Genomic DNA, 23,937 nt, shown 5'->3' with positions numbered 1-23,937 from the left:
GTTTCTCACTTCTACTTAACATCTCTGGATCCCCAATAAATATTTTAACTTAATAGTTCAGCACTTAAACTTTTGATAGGTTTCTTCTCCTAGTCACATAACCCCTGAGAATAAATGTTTAGAATGAACACTTACAGATGCTTCAGTGAACACAACTACATTTTTCCAAGTAACTATTTTTTTACCTAATTAAACATCTTATCATCTTCCTACTTGATTCTTGACTCTTTTGTACTATTTGCCATGCCCTAGTTGATGCCACTAAAACACCAAGGTCTTCCAAATAGATATAAAATCCCCTTCACATTTTCCATTTCTAGCTTTTCTCACTTGCATTACTCCCAGTCTTACTGGCCACTTGATGCTCCTTACATGGAGCTGGCTTGCTCCTATCTTGAAGTCAGTACATCTGCTCTTCCCTCAGCCTAACAGAGGCTTTCTTCAGAAAGGGTTTGCTTTCCCAACTCTTTAAGGCCTTTGCTCACATACTACATGCTACCTCCTCTGCTAATACTTATTCAAACTGCCTGTCTATAATCTCAGTCCATTTTCCCATTCCCCTTTTGCCTTCTCTGTTTTTTCTCCTTAGCAGTTCTCCCAGCATACTCTAACGTTACTTATCTCATTTATTGTCTGCCTGCCCTGACTGGAATGTAAATTTACAAGGGCAGAGACTTTTGTAAACTGCCATGTCCTCAGAGACTAGAAGAATGTCAGAAAACACAAAGTGCTTAATAAAAATTTGTTAAATAATTCAAAAATCATAATCAGTAGGACCCCACTGGAAACTTCTTAGCAGACGAGAAACATGTGCTTTGGGAAGAATCACTTGGGAATGGAGAGAGACAGACTCAGGTGAAAGATAACATTTAAGAGTTTATTTCATCATTTTGGGCAGAAATTGATAACCTACATCATGTTCATTAATGGTGGGACTGAATAAAAGAAGCTATACCTGAGATATTTTGAGAAAACTGGACTAGTATGGTAACTCAATGAGGCACTAAAGAAATGGCAGTTTTGACTTGAAGTGGTGTCACTTATGAGAACATGAAATATAAAAGCAGATGAAAGTTTACAGAGACATGATATTGATTGTGACTTTTGGATGATACCTGAAGTAATAAAGGAAACAAGAGCTTAACAAAACTAATTTATACTGAAAATAAAGGTGGGTTCTAGAATTTTCTTTGACTCAATTTGGAAGATATTCATGTTTTCCATATTCATCCACACTCAAACTGGAAGAAAGATGACTTAGTCACTACAAGTTTGGTACGTGTTATTTCTATTAAACCATACTTTGTTATGACAACCATAGAATTTCTGGGTAGAAAGCAAGATATAGATAAGGAAAAGCACTTTTCTCCAAGTCACACAATCACTACTTCACCGGGTTTAAGTTCACATCAAGGGATAAGGTAGGTTTGGCACCTTTAGGAGCTATCACTACACTAGTGTAGTCATGAAGGTTAAAATTATAGACGTCTGCTACCGTTGCTCATGACATGACAAAATATGATTCTTTTGTGAAGACTACGATAATCGAATGCTTGGAAATGAGCTGTCCATCATTACAAAGAAAAATAGTAGGTTTGTTCTTTCACCTTTTCTGGTATGTTACACAGACTCTCATGGACACCACAACCATTCCCATGAAACAAATGCACGTTGTCTGCTTTTGCGCTAAAGTACCGCATTGGAAAATTTGTTGATTTCTTTGTGTTGAAATTTTTAATGTATACTTTTAATATTCTGAGGATTTTTTTAAAACAATTTTATTGTGGATACCCTGCAATCACAGAATTTATTTCATTTCATAAATCCATATTTGTTTATTTCTGCTATGGGGGGGTTGAATATAATACCTTATACTTTCTTTAAAACATGGAGGTTTAGTTGAAAGAGAGAACTTTCCATTTACAGAAAATTATTTGAAAACAACTCTAATTGGTGTGTCCAGTTTTTAAAACATATAAAACTGCTGATTCAGAAGATGATTATTGTTTATATTTAAGTAGTCCTATTTTATAACAGTTACTGTGTAAACACATTTAAATGTTTGTTTACAAATCATTACCTGCTAAGATGAAAATGAAAGTACAGAATCTTAAAATCCATAGTCAAAAATTAACATTAAGGGTCACAGAGAAGTATAATACAAGTCAAAGGGAAATGGATCATATTTATACAGCTTACAAAACAAAAACAGTATAAATAGAAACACACCTGTAAACTTTTATATAAGTCCCTTCATGAGAATCATAGTTTGAAACTTCAACAAAAAAAATGAGGAAATAAAGATCTCCTCCACATTTTTAGCAAGTAATGCCAAAATTAAAGATTCAACGTGTTTACAAGGATACTGCTTAATAAATAGTTTAAATTCCTCCCACTTGAGATAGGAAAGACCCAAAATAAATAAGCTTCTCCCCTCCCTCTCTAGTAAATTCATATTCCATCAGACACACCATCACTGCTAAGGAGGCATCGCTTTTAAGGAGCAGAGATCCCACAAATAGCTATTTCACAAAGAATAAAAATATACCCTTGTAATTTTAATGTGTGTTTATGTTTAAAAAATGATGTGGAAGATCCATGTTAATAAACCTTGAGTGGGAAAAAATAAAATAGTGGCTAAGCTATGGTGAGTAATTAGCTTTTTAGCATCCTCTTTCTTCAAGAACGCTTCCTCCTGTGCTAGTTCTTTTAAATAGCTCCAGTTCTGGCTGCCTTTTTTGAGCTTGGAAATTGTTCACATATGAGAGAAATTAAGCCCTCATTTAACAGAGACACATGCCTGTCAAGACCACAGGAACAAAGACTAGTCCCTAGGGCCTGTTCAGCTCCCAGAGGCTGCCACTCATTCTGTTAGCAATGCTTACCCTTTACAGAATGTGGATAAAACTCAATAAATCATTTCATCTGCTGTGCTTAATACATGAGAGCACTGACAATTTTTCAAATGTGTTTGCTGTTTCTTATATAACTTCACAGTTAGTTTAAAAAAATCACCATACTATTGTTGGTTTGCTTTCAGAATACAATGACAATTTTGTTTTGTTTTGTTTTGTTTTGTTTTGTCAAAAAGGTAGTAAGGATGGTCCCAAATACTAGGAGCACAAATGAAGAGGCAGTATGTCAGATTTCTTCTCAGATATCTTCCTCACCTTTATGGCTAATAATTCCAACATCCATTTTGTGGATTGTCAGTACATCACACAACAGCTTTTAAACCTAGCTTCAGGAACTGGTCCTGACAAAACTAAAATGACAGAGGATCAGAATGGTGCAGACTTGCTGTCCTATTTTCAGTTCAATACTTTTGCCCTTTTTGAGCATAAGAGCAACATGTTCTGGCAAGGTGAAGATTAGAAATACTACTTACTACTTAACAGCCAATTCTTTTTCACTAGGAAACCAAAACAACCTTTTCATAAACTAAATCAAATACCCTTCATACATTCTCATTTCATATATATGTATACATATGTATATGTAATGTTCTCATGAAAGATGATTCATGTATGTAAAAGTCTTCTGTACATTGTTCACCTACATGAAGGTATGGTGGAAGACTACCCACACGTTTTTAAAAGTCTTCCAGTTTTGATCTACTATCAAAAGTGGAGAAGGGAAGGGCTGTGGGGGGAATAAACACTTCATTTAAACTGAAATGCTCATTTCAGTGGACTGTTTTGTATGGAGAGCAAACTTGTCAAGACTACTCTAGCAATGGTAATCTTTCCACAGAAACACTAGGAATTCTGCCACTGACAGCTTCAATCCTTGAGATGCCACAAACCCCCAAATAATAAGCTGGTAGCACAGGAACTTCACTCTACTCAGCAGGGGGAGAAAAACCAGAGCTGGATTTGATAAGTAAAACCAGATCTACTCAATAGTACATGGGAAAGTCCTGCAATTAATGGGGACCATAAACAGTCCACGAAAGCAGCATAGCAGCCATCTCTCCAGAATCCATTTGTTCATATCTCATGAGACATTAATCAGAAGTTCCACTGGCACAAACACTTTAAGCAAGCACAGAAAATCATACATGTGCCCTGGCCTACAAAAATAAAAACACTGAAATGTATGTGCATCAGACTCTTTTATATTCATATTTATGTAGCATTCCCAAATGATTTATCATTTTTAAAATAACAAATTATTTTCATTTTTAAACCACAAATCACATCCTGCAGGCCTTAGCAGAGGCAGATGTCAGAATGTGGTACTACAACAAAATTAAGTAAATAACCCTTGAAAAAAAATAATACAAAGTTTACTTATAAAAAATGACACTAAGGTGAACTGCCTAATAAGAACATGGATTTGCTTAAATAAAACATTATATAGTTCTGTTTTAGATTCATCCCTAAAGCCCTGAAAGATATTAGAATTTTAGTGAGTAATTACCCTATTTACTTCAAACAAAATGGGAGTAAATCGGAAAACCATATTAGGCTCTACCACAGATCAGAAATGAAATTCTCTCATTTTTTAATCTTACAACCCAATAAATAAATTGTATTTGGAAAATTTATTGGGACTAAAAGATGAAATTTAACTAGTAGGAAATGAGGAACTGTCGAAAAGAATATCTACATCAATATTATCCTTTAAACAGGAAACCTATTTCTAAGAAGCATAACCAAGAAGTCTCCCCTTCACAGCTTAATTGTTTTCAGACAGTCTGAGCCACACTACCCCACCATTAGACAAAGTTCCAGTCACTACACATATTTCTTTCAAATGAAAATGCAACACAGAGTAAGAAGAAAAGAGACTAGGAAAGGGTGTTATGTATAATACAGGCCCCTGACATAATGCTTCCATAGGATATGTTGTAATTTCCTGCACTGACTACCTTAGAAGAGGTACATTTTTTTTTCCAAAAATTAACTTGCAATACCAGAATTAAGTTTGTGTCACCCTTTCCATTATATAGCTCGAATGCCAGGAATTGGTTATTAGCTGTAGAAATGAGTTAGCTATCACCTGAAATGGGCATTTATAGGTCAGCTGCCTCAATGTTTTTAATCTAAATATCTCCTTGTCATCATGTTATCTGGCAGCCATTACCAGCCATCAGAATACTCCACAAAGCAAACATGAGTTGGACCTCACAACTCCAAACCTAGTGATGAGTTAAAATAAAAACATTCCTTCTCAGTAGACATAGCTTACAGTGAGGCAAGCTTGTCAAAGTCCATTCCAGTCATCCAGAATCAGAAATAATAGTTGCAAGGAGTTTCAGTGATAATCATTAGAATATCATTTCTAAGTATATGACAGGAACACAGTAAGTAGTGTACAGTAGTAGAATACAGTAAGTAGTATCATAAAAAGGACTAGACAAATACACCCAGAGACCAAGTCTAGGCTTCTTTTTGTCACCTTCAAATTGGGCCGCAAACCTTTCATAGGAAGGAGAAGAATAAGTTCTGCTAAGAGGAAATCTTTTCCATGCTTCCTCTTTTCCTGGGCTTGGAATAGTGGCCTACCTGAGCCAAAGGAAATATATAAGTCTATGAAGTTAATTTAGTGTCCCAGGCAAAGGTGGTTGGGAGAATGAGGAAGCGTCACAAACAGATACAGATGCCAGTAAAACACAGAAAAGCACAAGAAAGAGAGTAGATTTTTCAAGCTATCTGGACACTTGGTAGAAGCTCTGTTTACGAAACCAGAAGTTATCTATGGTTGTACAATCCTAAGATTCTTATGACTATATTCTATTCAAGGCTGAATACAAGGTAAAAAGATACATGTCTCCTGTCCTTATTTTAAAAGAATTATTATACTAATTATAAAAGGACTTCTTTCTCTTCTAGACCTCTTTTCTGCTCATTTTTGTATAGCATCTTACTGTATTTATATTATTGGATTTTGAAGTTTTTTCCACAAAATGTTATGATATAAATATCATCTTAAGCCATTAAAATATATCAGTATGATTTTAGCAGCCCATGACAACCCATCACATGAATGTTCAATGCATTTAATAATTTTCTTATATATGAAGGTTTTTCAATGTATGTTTTAACAAATAGCTTACTTTTAAATATAAGAATACTATGTCTTAGAATTTTTAAAATCCTAAATAAAATAAGAAAAATAGTTTAACTATAATACAATTATTCAAACTCATTGGCCCAGAGATTCTATTCATGATCACCTGCGTCATATAATTTGCCAGAAATCAAAGTCTCCAGTCAGAGCCCAGTATTAATGAGAAGATCCATGTCTTACATATAAAGAGTGTTGATTATCTATACTACGGGGCCAACATAATCCAAACTTTCCCATGCAAGGAATACATAGAGTTTAGAAGTTCCAAAGTTGCAGTAACAACATAAGATGGAATTCATAGAAGACCCAGTAACAATACCAGTGGATCTGACAATCCACATTTCTTAGTAGAAAAAAATGTTGATGAATGCATGCCAATTTCAAGAGCTCTGATTTCCCACTTGTCTTGTAGATAGTCAAGTAATAAGCTATAATTCTTTCAGTGATAAACTGAATGTTTATCATTGTGAATTTGACCTGATCTATCTGATCCTCTAAGACCAACTTCTGACTAATCTAATTTTCTTCTGAGAATCTATTAATGAATACTACCCCAATCACTTTTGCCTGCTCCAGTTTCTCTTTTCCATGTCAGATCAGGCCTGGGAGTGTGGCCTACTGCTAGAGTGCTCGCCTAACATGCACGGAGCCCTTGGTTTGATTTCTCCTTAGCACATACACAAAAAAGCTGGAAGTGGTGCTGTGGCTCAAGTGGTAGAGCATTGCCTTGAGAAAACTCAAGGATAGTGTCCCAGGCCCTGAATTTAAACCCCAGGCTGGCACAAAAAAAATGTCAGATCATCTAATAGTATCACCAGTTCATCTTGTCTTAAATAAAAGATAGGGAGTCTGAACAAATCATTACAAAAAGGAAACTTTGAGTGTTTGTTATCCCTTCAAATATTCCTTAGTGATCATTATGTAAAGTGATAGTTTGCTATTCATTTGCACTTTCTTCTTTTTCTTATGTGAGTGAGCTCATGTCTCTACCACTGAGCTCATGTTTCTACTTTCAAACCTCAGCATCCAGCTACTAAATTGCTGGGCACTAACACCATGTCCATGGCTCTCAGATTAGGAGGAAGGAAGGGCTGTCAGGTTCTTCCTCAATTCAAACTTTCAGGTCTCTTCCAAGTTTAATTTACTTATCTAAATCCCAAGATACCCTGTATTTAACTAATTTTCTATGCATTAACAAATGACTTCTGCCAAAGCTAGCCCAAAAAGAAACACCAATTTAGGATTTAACATCTTCTACTAAACATTGTTTCCATATTAAGGAAATTTCTTCCCTATATCACCACAGGTTCGAAAAAAGGAACCAGTGTTTTTATACAATCAGTTGAAATGGTGTTCATGTCTTTTGTCTTCTGAATGATTCTAAAGAATAAAAAAAGTGGATCAGATAAATGATGCAACTTCAGGACAACAGGCCCAGCCTGCTGGCTGGTGTTCCTTAGAACTCTACCTTGCCTACCTTGTCATTGTAGCCCAGCGAGATCCCTTTCCACAGCACTGATATCAGTTTCTGTGGTAAACTCCTTTATAGACATCTTAAGAAAAAGTCCTTCCACTGAGATATAATGAAACAGAAGTCAAACCTGAGATAAACTAAGGAGGAACTTTTCCCTTTAATCTGATCTGTGAAGTCCTTAACATTCATTGTTGAATGTTATCATTTTTGCCATCTCTTAATAGATTTAGAGGTAGAAAAAAATTAATTCAGTGTCTCCCAGGAAACGTTACACCGCAAAGCATCATTTATTTTCTTTTATTTTGATCAAGTAAATATAACTGACTTTGGCATTAATAATTTTGAGTGGGAGTTACTATATGTGAATTAAAAATGGTTATGTCAGTACATCCCTCAGCATTTAAAAGATATTTCCCTGTGTTACATCAAGTGTCCCACAGTATATCAATTTTTATTTCCCATCTCTCAAGTCTGGTATGCATACTGTTTAACTTCTTAAATTCTAAGTATAGACATAATTCACAAAAGCTAGGCAAATGCTTGACTTACACGAGATGGTATTCAGAAGATTTATATGAACAACTTTATTTTAAACAAGAAAGACTTTTGCATTTTGTGCTGCTGTATCACATAACTTCATCTATGTTTAAAAAGCTATAAAATAAATTGGAAAGGTTCATTTAATATCTTTCTAATTTCACAAGCACTATCGATCTAATAGCAAGGCTCATTTTAGTAAGAAAGTGAAAATTTGACCCTATTTTCTAAAAATGAAATGCCATGCTCCCTTTCATACAATCTCTAGACAGCTCTGCCTAATTCTTGGTCAACCATTTCTGAATGCCTGATAAACCTTGCTCTCCACATACTGACAATTGAAATAGCTCTCATTTGGCAGGCAGAGAAAATTGTAGCTCTTTCTTTTCCTCTAGATTATCACAGTGATAATAATTGATTATAGAGCATACACATTGATTATCCTATATTCACATCACTAATTTGCAGGTTTCTAAATATGCATGTGTATATTGATACAAACAAGCATATACATGCACATACAGAATATGTTCATGTATGTTTCTCCATTAGGAACTCTGAAATGATTCCCAAATCTAGTCATTCAGGAACAGCACTAATAAATGATGATGATAATAGATACTATGCAGTGTGCTTACTATGGGCCTTTCATAATTATCTATAATCTCAAAACTACTGCAAGGTACTATAATTATCCATTTTTAGGAATTAGGAATTACAGGCTCAGTGACACTCGGTAACTTGTCTCATAGCTAGTAAACAGAAAAACAGAATACAAAGCTAATGAGCAGTGGAAATGGAATTTATACCCTGATTTATTTGACTCTGGTATCTGTGCTGTCTCCACATACAATTTCATATGATAAGTATATCTTTTTCTCTAAAGTCTTTACTTTTATGCACAAATCTAGCTTCAAATACACTCAGCTTCATACATTCTTCATAGACACTAAGGTGAAGTCAATATCAAAGACAGTATTTTTAAATTTCTATGAAAAATATCTGTATACAGTATCTCATGTCTATAATCAGTTATCTAAGAAGACTGGAAAATTGTGGTTCAAGGGCAACCTGAGTAAATAAATAAAAAGTTAACAACAGCAGTTTCAAAGAACAAGCTATGTATGGTAGTGGGTAGTACATTTCTGTAATCCCAGCTATACAGGCAGTATAGATAGAAGGGTTAAAGTCCAGTCTGGGCAAAAAAATATGAGATGAGTCCCTATCAAAACAATAGCCAGAGGGAAATAATGATTAAAGGTGTGGTTCAACTGGTAGAGTGTTTGCCTAGTAAGTGCAAGGTCCTAAGTTCATGGTAAAGTACAATATATACGTAAGTGCTTATGCATGTATGTATACACAAAAGTAAAAGACACTGTGCTATCCTGGGTCAAAGTCTACTCAGTTTCAATAGTTAAATGTCAAGCGACATCTGAGAATTCATTTTTGACATTTTTCTCTGATTCATGCTTTATTTTTTACTGTATCTTTTCCTAAAAACATAGATATGATAACAATTGTTGTCTTTCCTGTAAATCACTATACAAAAAATAAAGTCACCAGATCACCTAGCCAAATGTATTTATATTGTTTAAATAGAGTCCACTATAAGATTTCTAGCTACCAAATGAGGTAGCTCTGACTAAGCTGAAAATATATTTTAACTGCTAGAGAACTGTTATCCCCCAATCTTCAGGATAGTTAGATTAGATAGATGAGAGAGAAAGAGAGAGGGGGAGGGGTGGATAGACGGATAGATAGAACAATATGATTAAGAGGTCTATGTGTCTATACCAAAACAATTACTCACCTGTAAAAACTGATACTATACTATAAAAAATACCCTTTACATTCTTTTAAAAATATTACTACAACATAGTTGTAAGTAGCTTATGGGATACAAATTGAGTCTAGTGTCAGATCTTTATTTTCTCCATTTAAGTACAGAGAATAGACTGAGCGCTTGTTTGGGTTATTTATCCACATTTTATAAAAATAGGAAACTGCAATAGGCTGCCATGCATCTAAGGCACAGGAGGGCCAAGTGGAAACATCCTGGAACACTAGATGCAGTATTAGACCAGGTATCAAGAGTGGTGGGCCCCAAACTGGTGTTCACATTACTGAGGTTTCTAAGATCAGACAAATTGGTGGTCTATGCCTCACATAAAGTAAATGATTTGGACTAGGGTAACAGTTTTCAACTGTTTGTATATCATATGTCAAATTTCAAAGAAAGCCTAGAGGCTTACATATATTTGAGAACTTTTTAACAAATAAAACTACTAGAAAAGAAATAAAATCGATACTATGTAGTATCACTGTTACCTCATAAAAATTAAAGGGCATTTTAAATCTGAAAGGACAAAATCATAATCACATGGCTATCTTTTTTTGCCAGTTCTGGGCTTGGGTTCAGGGCTTGAGCACTGTCCTTGGACTTTCTCAAGGAGAGCACTCTACCACTTGAGCCTCAGCACCCTTCCGGCTTTTTGCTATGTATGTGGTACCGAGGAATCGAACCCATGTCTTCGTGCATGCTAAGCAAGCACTCTATCACTAGGCCAAACTGCGGCCCCCACACGGCTATTTTTAAGTTTGATTTTATAATAAACTTTATGAGAGCTATACTGTTCTTCAAAAAGAGTAGCCACATGCCTTCCATTCACCAACCAGTAAATGAAGATGCTGACAGCTGTGTTGTTTCTACATTTAACATGCTGTGGAAGCAGAGCAAGGTGGAAGGAAACATTTACCATGTCTTGATCTAGTACTCTTCTAAGGTTTCCTCAGAAATCTACCACTAAAAAATTGCCTCTGTAATATTACTCAGATCCAAGTACATAAACACTATTGCATTTTAAGTTGACTTTTATCTTAAATACATTTATGTTACAATCATGATTTTAGAAGCCTAAAATTATTTTTCCTTTTTTCATATATTTTTTATTGTAATTAGTAGAAGGGTTACATGATATTTTCCAGATAGATGGTGCATTAATTCACATATATTGATATCCTTTCACATGTCTTGGTCCCCATTTCCCTCCCCTCCACCCCCATCCCTCACCTTATTTTCCCCCATTTCCTATCCAATTTCAAATAACCAAGTACAAATATATCCGATATATCAGGTAACAAAGTGAGATACTGTAACGATATGAGATAACCAAGGGACAGCAAAAGAGATGAGAGATAATATAGTACCTTAAGAACAACAATCATTCATTATATGGCTTATGTTTCTATATCCTAGAGATCCTTTCATTTAGCATCCTACTATATGGCCTTTTGTATCAAGATTTTGCTCTATTGCAAATCTCTGCTAGGAGAGCCCAAGGTTTCTACTGATTATGACAAATGAGGGAAACCATTGAGCCTAAGTTCCTTTGAGTCTGGCTTACTTCACTTAATACGATCTTTTCTAAGTCTTTAAATTTCCTATCAAATGGGGCGATGTCATTCTTTCTGACAGCAGCATAGAATTCCACTGGGTACAAATACCACATCTTGTTGATCCACTCATCAACTGAGGGACATCTAGGTTGGTTCCATATCTTTGCTATGGTAAATAGTGCTGCAATGAACATTGTTGTGTTGGTGGATTTAGTATGTCCTTGTTTCTTCTTTGAAAGAATTAACAAAATTGACAAACCCTTAGCAAATCTTACCAAAAAAGAAGGGAGCATACCGAAATAAACAAAATCACAGACAAAAATGGTAATATCACGACAGAAATTACCAAGATCCAGAGTATCATGAGGGAATACTTCTCAAACCTTTACGCCAACAAATTTGAGAATCTAGAAGAAATAGATGAATTCCTAGCTAATATTAACATATCCACACTGAACCAAGAACTAACTCAACTAAACAGGCCTATTTCAACCACTGAAATAGAAATGGCAATAAGAGAACTTCCACCTAAGAAAAGCCCAGGGCCAGATGGAGTCACAGCTGAATTCTATAAGGTCTTCAAAGCAGAGCTCACACCAATACTCCTCAAGCTCTTCAACGAAATTGAAAATGAAGGTTCTTTACCAAACATTCTATGAAGCCAGTATAACCCTCATCCCCAAACCAGACAAAGATTCATCAAAGAAAGAGAACTATAGACCTATTTCTTTGATGAACATCGATGCAAAACTTCTCAACAAAATACTGGCCAACTGTCTACAACAACTCATCAAAAAAATTAAACACTAAGATAAAACAGGTTTTATCACAGGGAGGCAAAGCTGGTTCAACATACGCAAATCAATTAATATAATTCAACACATCAACAGGAGCAGGGACAAAAATCACATGATTGTCTCAATAGATGCAGAAAAGGCATTTGACAAAATCCAACACCCCTTTATATTAAAAGCTCTGGAGAAACTAGGATTCCATGGAACATTCCTCAATATAATAAAGGCTGTGTATGACAAACCCACAGCTAGTTTTATACTTAACGGCAAAAAGCTAAAGCCATTCCCTCTAAAATCAGGAATGAGACAAGGATGCCCACTCTCTCCACTCCTCTTTAACATAGTATTAGAATTCCTAGCCAGTGCAATAAGGCAAGAAGCAAGCATAAAGGGGATCCAAATAGGGAAAGAGGAAGTAAAACTTTCCCTCTTTGCAGATGACATGATACTGTATTTAAAGAATCCTATAGACTCTACTCCCAAGCTCCATGAGCTGATTCAAAACTTTGGAAGAGTAGCAGGCTATAAAATTAAACCTCAAAAATCAACTGCCTTCCTCTATGCCAACAGTGAGAGGAATGAGGCAACAATCAGGAAAGCAACTCCTTTTGCAATAGCCTCAAAGAAAATAAAGTACCTCGGAATTACCTTAACTAAGAATGTAAAGGATCTTTTTGATGAAAACTTTAAAACCCTGAAAAAGGAAATTAAAGCAGAACTGAGGAAATGGAAAAACCTCCCATGCTCCTGGATTGGAAGAATCAACATCGTGAAAATGACAATCTTGCCAAGGGCTATCTACAAATTCAATGCAATACCCATCAATATCCCTATGTCATTCTTTAAAGAAATAGAAGAGGCAATTCAAAATTTCATATGGAATAATAAAAGACCCCGTATAGCAAAAACACTTCTTAGCAGAAAGAACAGCGCAGGAGGAATTTCAATACCAAACTTTAGAATCTATTACAGAGTATAATTATCAAAACAGCTTGGTACTGGCACAAGAACAGGCCTGAAGACCAATGGAATAGAACTGAAGACCCAGATATTAAACCACAGACCTATGGCCACCTAATCTTTGATAAGGGAGCCAAAAAAATAGAATGGAAGAAAGACAGCCTCTTCAACAAGTGGTGCTGGCAGAACTGGTTAAGCACCTGCAGAAAACTAAAGCTGGATCCTTCTTTATCACCCTGTGGTAGAATTAACTCCAAATGGATCAAAGACCTGGAGGTAAAAGCTGACACTCTGAAAACTTTACAAGAAGGAATAGGAGATACACTAGGCCTCCTTGGCACAGGTCGAAACTTTCTTAATAAGGACCAAGAATCACAACAAATCAGAGAAAGGCTGGATAAGTGGGACTGCATTAAACTGCAGAGCTTTTGTATGGCAAAGCACATAGCTAGTAAACTAATTAGGAAGCCTACAGAGTGGGAGAAGATCTTCACCAACCATACAACAAAGGCCTCATATCTAAAATATATCAACAGCTCAAAATTTGAATCAATCCAAAACTAATCTCCAGAGTAACAACCATCCCATTAAAAGATGGACCAAAGACTTAAAGAGAGTCTTCTCTGAAGAAGAAACAAAAATGGCCTATAGACACATAAAGAAATGCTCAACATCTGTGGTCATAAAAGAAATGCAAATCAAAACAACTCTAAGACTCCACCTCACTCCAGTTAGAATGGCCAGGATCAAGAAAACTCGTTCAACCACTATGGAAAACAGTATGGCATTTCCTCAAAAGACTAAACATCTAGCTCCCCTATGACCCAGCAATTCCACTACTTGGCATAAAATTATTTTTCATAAATAGAAAATAACTACATGATAACAAAGATGAAATTTTACATTTATCTGGATCCTAGCTAAATGCTTCTGCCTCCAAAGGCTTTGAGACTCTCACAATATTCTATCCCTAACACCTCCCCTCACACACTCATACACACACAAAAGATTAATGCAGCCTAGAGAGTATTAAAGGCTAACACTAAACTGAGTCCTCAATATAATGAGAAGGATTAAGAAACACATGCAAGAGAGTCCCATTTTTCCTCAAAGAGTGAAAGTTACATAATGTCAGGTGCTCACATCACCTAGCTCATCTGCCCCACTGGTCTGCAAACTACCTTACCCTTTAAAGGATTAAAAAGCACTCCTCACTTTAAACTCAGAAAGCAGCAGAAATTTTTAGTCTCACCAGTTTGAGAGAGAAAGATGGGGCATGGTATCTGAGAGATAACTGGAAATAGTCAAGATAGAGAAGGAAGTCTGGTAGCTCTGGTTGAAGTTTAAGATGGTAATGAAAAGCTTTGAGACTTGCCTTCAGTTTTGGTCTGTTGTATGAGATTGATCTATAAGGGATACTTGGAAAAGTTGTAGCTAGTTGATTAAATTCTATATATTAGCTAACAAAATCTTGGCAAGTCTCTTATTTCTAAGTCCATCCCAACATTAACAAACAAATCTAGCATGATTAATATGAAGCTGAAAAACCACAACAACAATTTGCAATTTTACCTGTTACTGTCCTTGCAATTCATAAACCTTTACCTATTCTTTATAATGCAGAAACTTTATTATTAAAATGTTTGAAGCAAGCTCTACAGCATCTATCATTACTTAAAAAGTTAGATTACATAAAAGAAATTATTAGATTTGCATGTTTATATTGGTTTTAAAATTCCAAAGAAAGTTCACAACAATTTGCCTGTAGGCAATTAAAGACAGTGGACAGGGGAGAAATAGAGAGGACAGAGAGGACAGAGAGGTCTGCTTTTCCTGGCTAATTCATGATGGAAGAGAGAATTATAAAATATTTTAAGGGTTTACTAAAGCTAGGGGCTAATCCTAGATTTCTAAGCTATGTTTACAGCCCTCATTTCATTGCAAGAGAGTATCAGAGGCATGTAAAATAGTAACAGAAGTATCGAATTACTTTCAAAAGGCTTATTTGGTCCTTTCAGGGGCTTTTGGAAGGAGTTCCCTTACATGGTCAATAACACAAAAACACTTGGCTAGAACCAAATCAGGTAGCAGAGATTCAGCCCAAGACAGAGGGTCTACAATGAGATGAAAAGTCAGCTCCTAATTGTCCTGTTTTGTGTTTTTGTTTTTGTTTTTAATCCCTTCAGGTTTTTTTTTAAATGTATTTCATTGTCAGGGTGATGTATAGAGGGATTACAGTTACATCTGTTAGGTATTGGGTACATTATTTCTTGAATATTGATACCCCTTCCCATGTTTTTCTCCCACTTTCCTTCCCCCCATCCTCTCCCTTCAGTTCTTCTGTTGGCCATTCTAGTCTTTTGCAAAAGACAATAAATGGAAGGTCCAGCTCTTAAAATTAAAGGTCAATTAGATACTTAAGGATGAAGCCTATCATCAAATATATATCTATTATTTTATGCTAGCAAAAAATTAATTAACCAGGTCAAGCAGGCCATGGAGGCTAATGTATAAAGTAATTATTTCTGATCTTTAGACAACTACTTCACATAAAATGGTAGCCCTTTATTCTGCTCAGCAGATACCTGAAATGCTTGTAGTTAATCATATTGAAGGAAATCAAAGGCAACGATGAGGATACATCTCAAATTATTCTGCTTAATCATTTAAAGACAATCATAACATCTCTTTTGTTATCACACCCAAGGAAAGGGAAAGATACATCTAATGATTTTCTACCATATGACAAACACAGAGATGAAAAAAATATGCTGATGTCCCCAAGGTTATATCATATTCAAAATAAACACCACATATCAAAGAATTAATACATAAAATAAGGAAAACAGGAAGAAAATAAGTAGCATGCACAGTAACATTTGCTAGAATAAATTTTCAGTGATGAAAACTAATGTTCAATAATGAATAAGGGTAAAGCAGAAGCAATGATATTGAGTTCAAGCCTTCTAAGATTGGCGTTTCCCATGAAATAGATTAAATGATAAGGAAGAGGACAATGAATATTGCTCATTAATAATGAAGAAACATAGAGCTAACAGTGCCAAATGTGGCATTGTGATTCAAATGGTAGCATGCTAGCTTGAGCAGAAAAAGCTCAGGGATAGTGCCCAGAGACTGAGTTTAAGCCCCAGGATTGGGAAAAAAATATGAGAATTTATAAGGTATTTTTACCTTAAAATAATAATTTAATACAGTATTTCTTTACTGTAGATATGCATTGGTTTAACTATAACAGCCTGATAGATTAAAAGTAAATTTTATCAGTAAGCAAAGCTCATAAATAAATACTTTAAAATATTAGCCACTACAATGCAATAGAGGGAGATGAAGGATAAAATAACTGAGGCTTTATCTGTCTGGATTTACAGCATGATATATACTTTATAAAAGTGGAGGCTGATGTTATCCTGGGAATATAAAAAAATGTTAAACTTTTTCTGGTTTCCACACCAAGAGATTTACTTAATGTACAACAAATTAGAAGAATCACGTAAGTATTAGAAGAATCATGATTTTACTCCAAGTACAAATATGAATTTGAGTTCGCAAGCAAACAGTCTCCTTAAAAAAAATCTCCTAAAAACTAATATTAGTAATTACTTTACATTATTAGCCTGATTTTTAAATGGTAAAAATTGTCTTATCAAAAACATAACAGTTCACTACTTATCATACTTTAAAAAATACTACTTACATGATTTTAGCAATATCTCTTTAAAAGCTTAGTCAGGATTTATGTTATGTACTATAATATGAATATAATGTTAAAATTATACTCAAGTAGGAAAAGCATAAGTTATCTTCAGCTACCTATATATGTAGGTAAAATATGCCCAGGAACTTTTATAATACTGTTTTGATCATGTCTTTTCCCAATTCTAATGAAAAGAATCTTATGTTTTTTAATTTGTGCAAAATGGTCAGGTTTTAATTTGTCTCCATAATAATAGGCCCAGATGTGATTGTAGTTATACAGGAGGTCAGACCTTCTTTTCCTTTTTTTCAATTATAGCTTGCAAATTGCAAGATCAGCATTGATTCAGAAGTTAGCAATTTGAACTAAAGCAATCATGAATTTTAATTAATAGATTTACTTAGTCCTGAAGCTTGAACTCAGGGCCCAAGTGCTGTTCCCAAGTTCTTGTGGTCAGGCTAGTGCTCTACCACTTTGAGCCACAGTACCACTTCTGGCTTTCTGATGGTTAAAGGAGAGAGATAAGGGTATCCTGAACTTTCCTGCCAAGTTCAAAAGAACCACTATCCTCAGATCTCACCCTGAAGAATAGCTAGGATTGCAGGCAGGCAAGAACCACTAGCACCTGTTTGAATTTAAAAGCCTGATATAACCTCATGACAGCCAATTGCTACTGATAATTCTTACTGGCAACCTTACCTACAGAGTTCTAAGATTCAATATTTTAAAAGAAAATTTAAAAAGTGAAACTTATTCCAATTGTCTCTGTATTCCTTTCTTTAATAAAAGGAATTGGGCTTCATTCTTAGTCATCTTGTTTTATATCTTGTTTTCAGATATAAGGATGTTTTCTTATTCTTAAATGTTTGAAGCAGCCATTTAATCTCATATTTTAATATATAAAATGTTCATTACAATTAACCCCCAAAATAATTATTCTCCTAATTAGATGCATGTCAATGACTTGTCAAAAACCTACTTAAAATATTAACCTATTCCCCTTTGAAAGAAAAATAATTAAAGGTCTAACTATCCAAACCTGCTTTGTGTCAAAGATATGTAAGTTTTGTGTAAGGAGTGAGTGTTTTTCAGCATTTGAAAAATTCTTTGAATGGTCTCATACTGATAAGATAAATACTGACAAGATAAGTCATGGTGCTACAGCTCTGGATAGAATGAACTGTAAATACCAATCTTATTGCTTCCTCTTTTTTTAAAAACAAATTCTCATTATAAAAAGTCCTATGTTACTCCTAGACCTTATTTTACCTTTTGTATACTTTTTTCTGATCTAGATGCTTTTCATTTGAGGTCCTTATTACCACAGGAAAATATCAATACAAATGATGTCAGACTAAAAAGAATGCATAAGAGATAGCAAAAATAGTAATAACAATAAATAGATATAGAAGCCACTCAGGGAACTTCTTCAATTTCTACATTACAAACAGAAGAATTTAGCTGATCATGTTAACACCTACCAAGTTCTTAGAGAAGAATCTAGAGAAAAATGTACGAAGCCATAGGCTAAAAATCTTGACTTTAACAGTAGGAAATACACTGAATAGTTTAATAAGGACTGAACAAGGGAACACCTGGACAGTTATTTAATTAAGAAACTCTGCATGAGTCACAAAAAAAAAGATAACAGGATGAGAAATTATCCCAAGATTTAATTGAAAACCTTGCTATCAAAAAAGCCAAAGACATTCCACCTCATCTTTATTTGGGTTCTATTTTTGAAATATATAAATTTGAGTATGCAGTACAAAATCAGAACAAAAAAACATTTTTTGACTAAAACTTCCCTGTGAAGATGTGTGGATAAAAAGTCTAATTATATAAAGGTACTTGTTGAGACACTAAGTATTATAAACACAGTAATGACTACCTGAATACCTAGAATGCAAAACAAAAAGAAGCAAGAATCTACGCATAAATCACTGGCATTCATCAATAAGGAAGAAAATTAGAGAGAGCTATAACTTTAGGCTATGGACATCACAAAAACTGAAGATTATCATGATATTAATCTCATGCAAAATAATAATGTAATTCAGAATGTGCTAGCCCAACATAGGTTGGATTACAGATCCCAGGAGGTTAAAAATATCTACAGTAAAGACTGGGAATGTGGCTTAGTAGTAGAGTGCTTGTCTAGCATGTATGAAGCCCTGGATTTGACTCCTCAGCACTTTATATACAGAAAAAGCCAGAAGTGGCGCTGTGGCTCATGTGCTAGCCTTGAGCAAAAACCACTCCCAGACAGTGCCCAGGCCCTGAGTTCAAACCCCAGGACTGGTACAGCACACGCATGCATGTGCACACACGCATGTGCGCACGTGCGCGCACACACACACACACACACACACACACACACACACAAATCTACAGAAAAAAAATAGACTTTGGCTGTGTAGAATTTTAGGAACAGACTCCTGAGAATTAATCACTATATAAGCAACTCCTTATTCCAGCACTTTCTAGAATGCACACATCTATATTCACTTGAATTAACATCACATGTTTAAAGGAATTACAGAAATCAGACCATTGGGTGATGATCTCTTACCAGATCACTGGAATGAGCTACATATTTTTACAGTGATACAAGACTGAGGAATTGTCTAGATTAGGTGTTACAATTATTCAGATCGCAAGCTTCTTGTAGACAAGGAATTGTAAACTCCTTGTAGCCAAGGAAAATTCATATTCCCTCAGTACCAAAAAGGAATATAGTCAATATATGTTAAGAAACAAATTAATTAACAGCTTCTTCCAGTTTCTGCTAAAAAATTGTCCTAATCAGTTCTAAGTAGAAAATAAAGTAAGATTTTTCTCTATGGTATTATTATATAATAAAATACATAGCAGAAAGTAGCTAAGGCAATAAAAATAGCATCTGTATGCTGTCTTCAAACCAAATGGCTTCTTCTTGGTCTTGTAAGGCAAATGGCAGAAGGGAAACAAATTAGGCTTATTCTGCTTACACATCACATCAGAGAAGAAAGCTTCGACTGCCACCTAGTCAATATTTCTTCCATCCACTTACACAATTGTGTGCAATGTCCTTGAGTAACAGCCCTATTGGTGCTGTTTACAAGACACGGGTACATTTGAAGCATTTTACATTCCATTTTCAAGTAGGAAAGTATGTAAGTATAATCAGTCGAGAGTAATAAAATACACTGACCTGGATCTGTTGCTGCAGGAGATTAATTTTGTGCTGCTGTTGCAGAAGTTGCTGCTGTTGTCTTGCAATCTATCAGAAATAAAGTTTCATTAAGTTAAAATGAAATGCTTACACCTTTGCCATTACCTCAGGGGTCTCTACTGGTATTACAAGACTGCTTTACTGCAACTTGGTAGGACAAGTTCCTATAAAATAAGAGCAGTGGAATGAACAAGTTGAAGAAAAGAAAAGATTTTGAAAAGGTGTCATCTCTCGGCTTTATCTAGAGTAAAAAAAAAACCCAACTATACCCTTTGTATCACATTTAGGGACAGTATACTAGTCAGCTGGAAATCATGAGATTTTGGAAATCTGATCATAGCAGAAAGCACACAAGAAAATGTTGATCATATTTATCTAAAGAAGTTAATTTGGATGTGAAAGATAATTTGGATCTGTAAGCAAATACAGGGAAAAGCTTTTTTATTATTCTATGACTTACCCTGCTATTATCCCTTCTGATTTTCAGGATTAATATATTTACAAATATTGTCAAAATGGTATATAAAACATAATAAAAGTAAACACTCTTCAGTTCTAGCTTTTTAAAATTTGACTTTGATGTGATCTACAAAAAATTTTAAGATAAACTATGCTATAATTAAGCTCAAAAGGGTATTGTGTTTATTTTAAGGTAAAGGATCCACATACAAGTAGATCAGCAACAAAATTTATCATACTAACACTCAATCAGGGCTTTGAAAAGAAATACTAACCATTTAACACACGCTCTATTGAGAACAGAATCTGCCCCCAAGAGGGCAAATAATTTTCTTAAGATACTAGTGTTTTCAATGTGAAATGTGAGTTAGGAAAGCTGCTACTTATCACCTCCAAAGCTGAGCTGTTACCACTTGAAGCTCAGGGAAATGCCCCGGAGAGTACAGTGCCAAGGAAAGCCTGGCTTTCCTGCTTCTCAGGATGCCTGAAAGAGAAGTCCAAAGAGCACTTAGATGGACTAGGCTTCATAGTTCCTTGTGCTCATGTCCATTTTTTTTTCTATTTCCAAAAAGGTGGTGTTCTTGACCACACCTGTAATCCTAGCTACTCAGGAGGCTGAGATCTGAGGATCATGGTTCAAAGCCAGCCCAGGCACTAAAGACCATGAGACTCTTATCTCCAATTAATCACTAGAAAACCAGAAGTGATGCTTTGGTTCAAGGGGTAGGGCAATAGCCTTGAGCTGACGAGCTCAGGGACAGTGCCCTGGCCCAGAGTTCAAGCCCCACGACCAACCAAAAAAAAAAAAAAAAAGAAAGAAAGAAAAAAAAAGTAGTGTTCTAGAATGTACTACGTTGGAAGTAAAAATTAGTGGGCATCAGTTCCAGTCTCCACCTGTATGCATCTTGAGCCTTTCTGATGTGCTGAGTACAGGGGAAATGCCTGTTCAAATTTTATTCAAATGTAAGATGGCCACACAACGCTCTACTACTCTGTGATTTCTAGTGATGTCTGGCGCACACTGAAAGTCATGATAAAACTGCCCCTTACATAGACTGCAGTTTGAAAACTAGGGCTACTTTTCTTTTTCTAAAGTTTCATAGGCAAAGTGGAAACTATTTAATTGGGTTGGAGTGGCTCAGTGAGCTTGTCTCCACTCAAATCAGAAATGGACAACTCACTCTGCAGCTTTAGGTATAGACACTGGATCTTCTGAATATTTATTTCCTCTTAGCAAACCAGTGAAACACCACTAGGCATCTAATATTGATGGTCCCTCCTAAATGATAAAGTGCTACATAGAAATGCATCCAAGATACTACAGTGCAATTACTATCATCCACTCTAGACGTATGGGTTTGACACAGTGAAGTATGGTACATAAGCACCATGTGGCTCAAATTCTGAATTTTATTTGCCAATCGGTTGAGCTACATGCTCGCTTCATTGAGCATGACAACCTAGTTTTAAGTGTCATTTAATTTTCATTTTGAAATATAATTACAAAGTGTTCACTGTAAGATATCACTCGTCTGCAAATGTGTCAAGATTAATTTGTGCTAGCTTATTCACAAGTGTCAATAGTTAATTACTGTGTCATCTCTGGATGGCTAAATGACATTCTAACTTCTGATTTTTTACAGTGTTCCTTTATGTTATTTTCCATTAGGGGCTGAGTCCATATTCCTACATGTGGGCAAATATTCAAGCATATAAAATACCAGACGTCACAATTCATTAAAATCAACAGAGCATATATTGCTCTATATACCCCTATAAAATACATGTAACTGAAAAGATAATTCCAGTAATAATGTCAGATTCCTAAAAACTGCACATTAATTTAGGTCTGACTGATCTGAAGTATAAAACCACTGGATAGAACCATTGTTCTTAGAATAATGTACACCATGAAACAAAAAAAATAAACATTTGGAAAAATGTTTCCTTTTTTTAAATAAAAGCTATACATTTAAACTTTGTTTTTACATTCTTTTTATCCTAAGCTTATTGTCAAATTCTGTTAGTAACCATGTGGTCATTTGTTTTCAATCATTTGCCTATGCTATAAATAATGATCATATCATTTAACCTCTGAACTATGTCAACTTGTGCAAATACAGGGAATAGGGTAACTAATAATCAAAGTGGAAAACAGGCAAACTCCAGGGATATTTGGAGAAAACTGAGATGTAGAGTTGCTCCAGTTTTAAGGACAGAGAAAATCAATGGGCCAGTAAGCTGAAAGAGTACCTGAGTTTTTAGTTTTGCCCAGTCCTGGGGCATAAACTCAGGGCCTGGGCACTGTCTATGGGCTTTCTCACGGTTAGCACTCTACAACTTGAGCCACAGCATCACTTCTGGCTTTTCTTTCTTTTTTTTTTTGGGGGGGGGGGGGTTATGGGGCTTGAACTTGGCCTGTGCATTGTCCCTGAATTCTTCAGCTCAAGGCTACCACACTACCCTGGGCATGGTCACTGTCCCTGAGAAGTTCAGCTCAAGGCTACTGCCCTACCCTTGAGCCAAACCCCACTTCCCATTTTGAAAAGTTAGAGATAAGAGTCTCAGGTTCTTTTGTGCCGGGCCTGGCTTTGAATCTTGATCCTCAGATCTCAGCCTCCTGAGTAGCTAGCTTTATTCAATGTATTTGGTACTGAGGAATTGAACCTGGGTCTTTGCGCATGCTAGCCAATCAATCTACCACTAGGCCAAACTCACAGCCCAGCCCCTTGGGTTTTCTAGAACAAATTCCTTTCTGTAGATGAGAACAGGAAGGCTCCAGGAGAAGTCACTCACTCATAGTTAGCCAGGGGATTACCCCTGATGTCCATGTAAATTGACATATCCAAGTGACTTAATCAAATTGAACCTTCCAAACCAAAATATCACTTTAGTTATACACAGTTGTTCTGATGAGTTCTTTGCTCTCCATATACAGCTCTGACTTTTCCCTTTTTCTTTATTTTTTTTTTGTTTGCTAGTTTTATCTTTAAAAAAAAAAAAGAACAAATAAACTAATCCGTGTGATGACTTGCTGAGTCTGGCACATTTCACCTCTCCAGTTCCTCTGCTCCTTTTACAGGGCTCACCTGTTCTTGCTGTTGGCGAGCAAGGTCCATTTGCTGCCGTTGTTTCTCGATTTGTGAGGCTGCCAGTTTCTTCTGCTCATCATGGGCTGCCAGGAGTTGCTCCCGTAAACTGATCAGCTGCGTAATCATGGTGGAGAGCTGCCGCTCTTTTTCTGCCAGGCTCTCAGGTGTACCTAAAATGGAAGCGAGAAGAGACCTCACAAGCTTGAGGAATGTCTGAAGGA

The 23,937-nt window shown here is 35.6% G+C and overlaps 1 protein-coding gene across 23 annotated transcripts in view; it reads right to left on the bottom strand.

Annotated features, from left to right (window-relative positions):
• Sox6 (SRY-box transcription factor 6) overlaps nt 1-23,937 on the bottom strand; it is a 559,138-nt gene that overhangs the window by 157,948 nt on the left and 377,253 nt on the right. For all 23 annotated transcript variants that reach the window (XM_090348077.1, XM_090348078.1, XM_090348079.1 and 20 more), the window contains 2 exons: nt 23,714-23,886; nt 20,145-20,213 (listed from right to left, as the gene is read on the bottom strand). In XM_090348077.1, the coding sequence (XP_090204203.1) occupies nt 20,145-20,213; nt 23,714-23,886 (242 nt within the window). The remainder of the gene's footprint in view (nt 1-20,144; nt 20,214-23,713; nt 23,887-23,937) is intronic.

Source organism: Megascapheus bottae, chromosome 16, assembly GCF_031878675.1.
Source record: "Megascapheus bottae isolate mThoBot1 chromosome 16, mThoBot2.hap1, whole genome shotgun sequence".
In the NCBI taxonomy this organism is placed as follows: Eukaryota; Metazoa; Chordata; class Mammalia; order Rodentia; family Geomyidae; genus Megascapheus; species Megascapheus bottae.
Note: the sequence above shows the minus strand (reverse complement) of the source record. Positions and strands in the feature narration are given on the sequence as shown.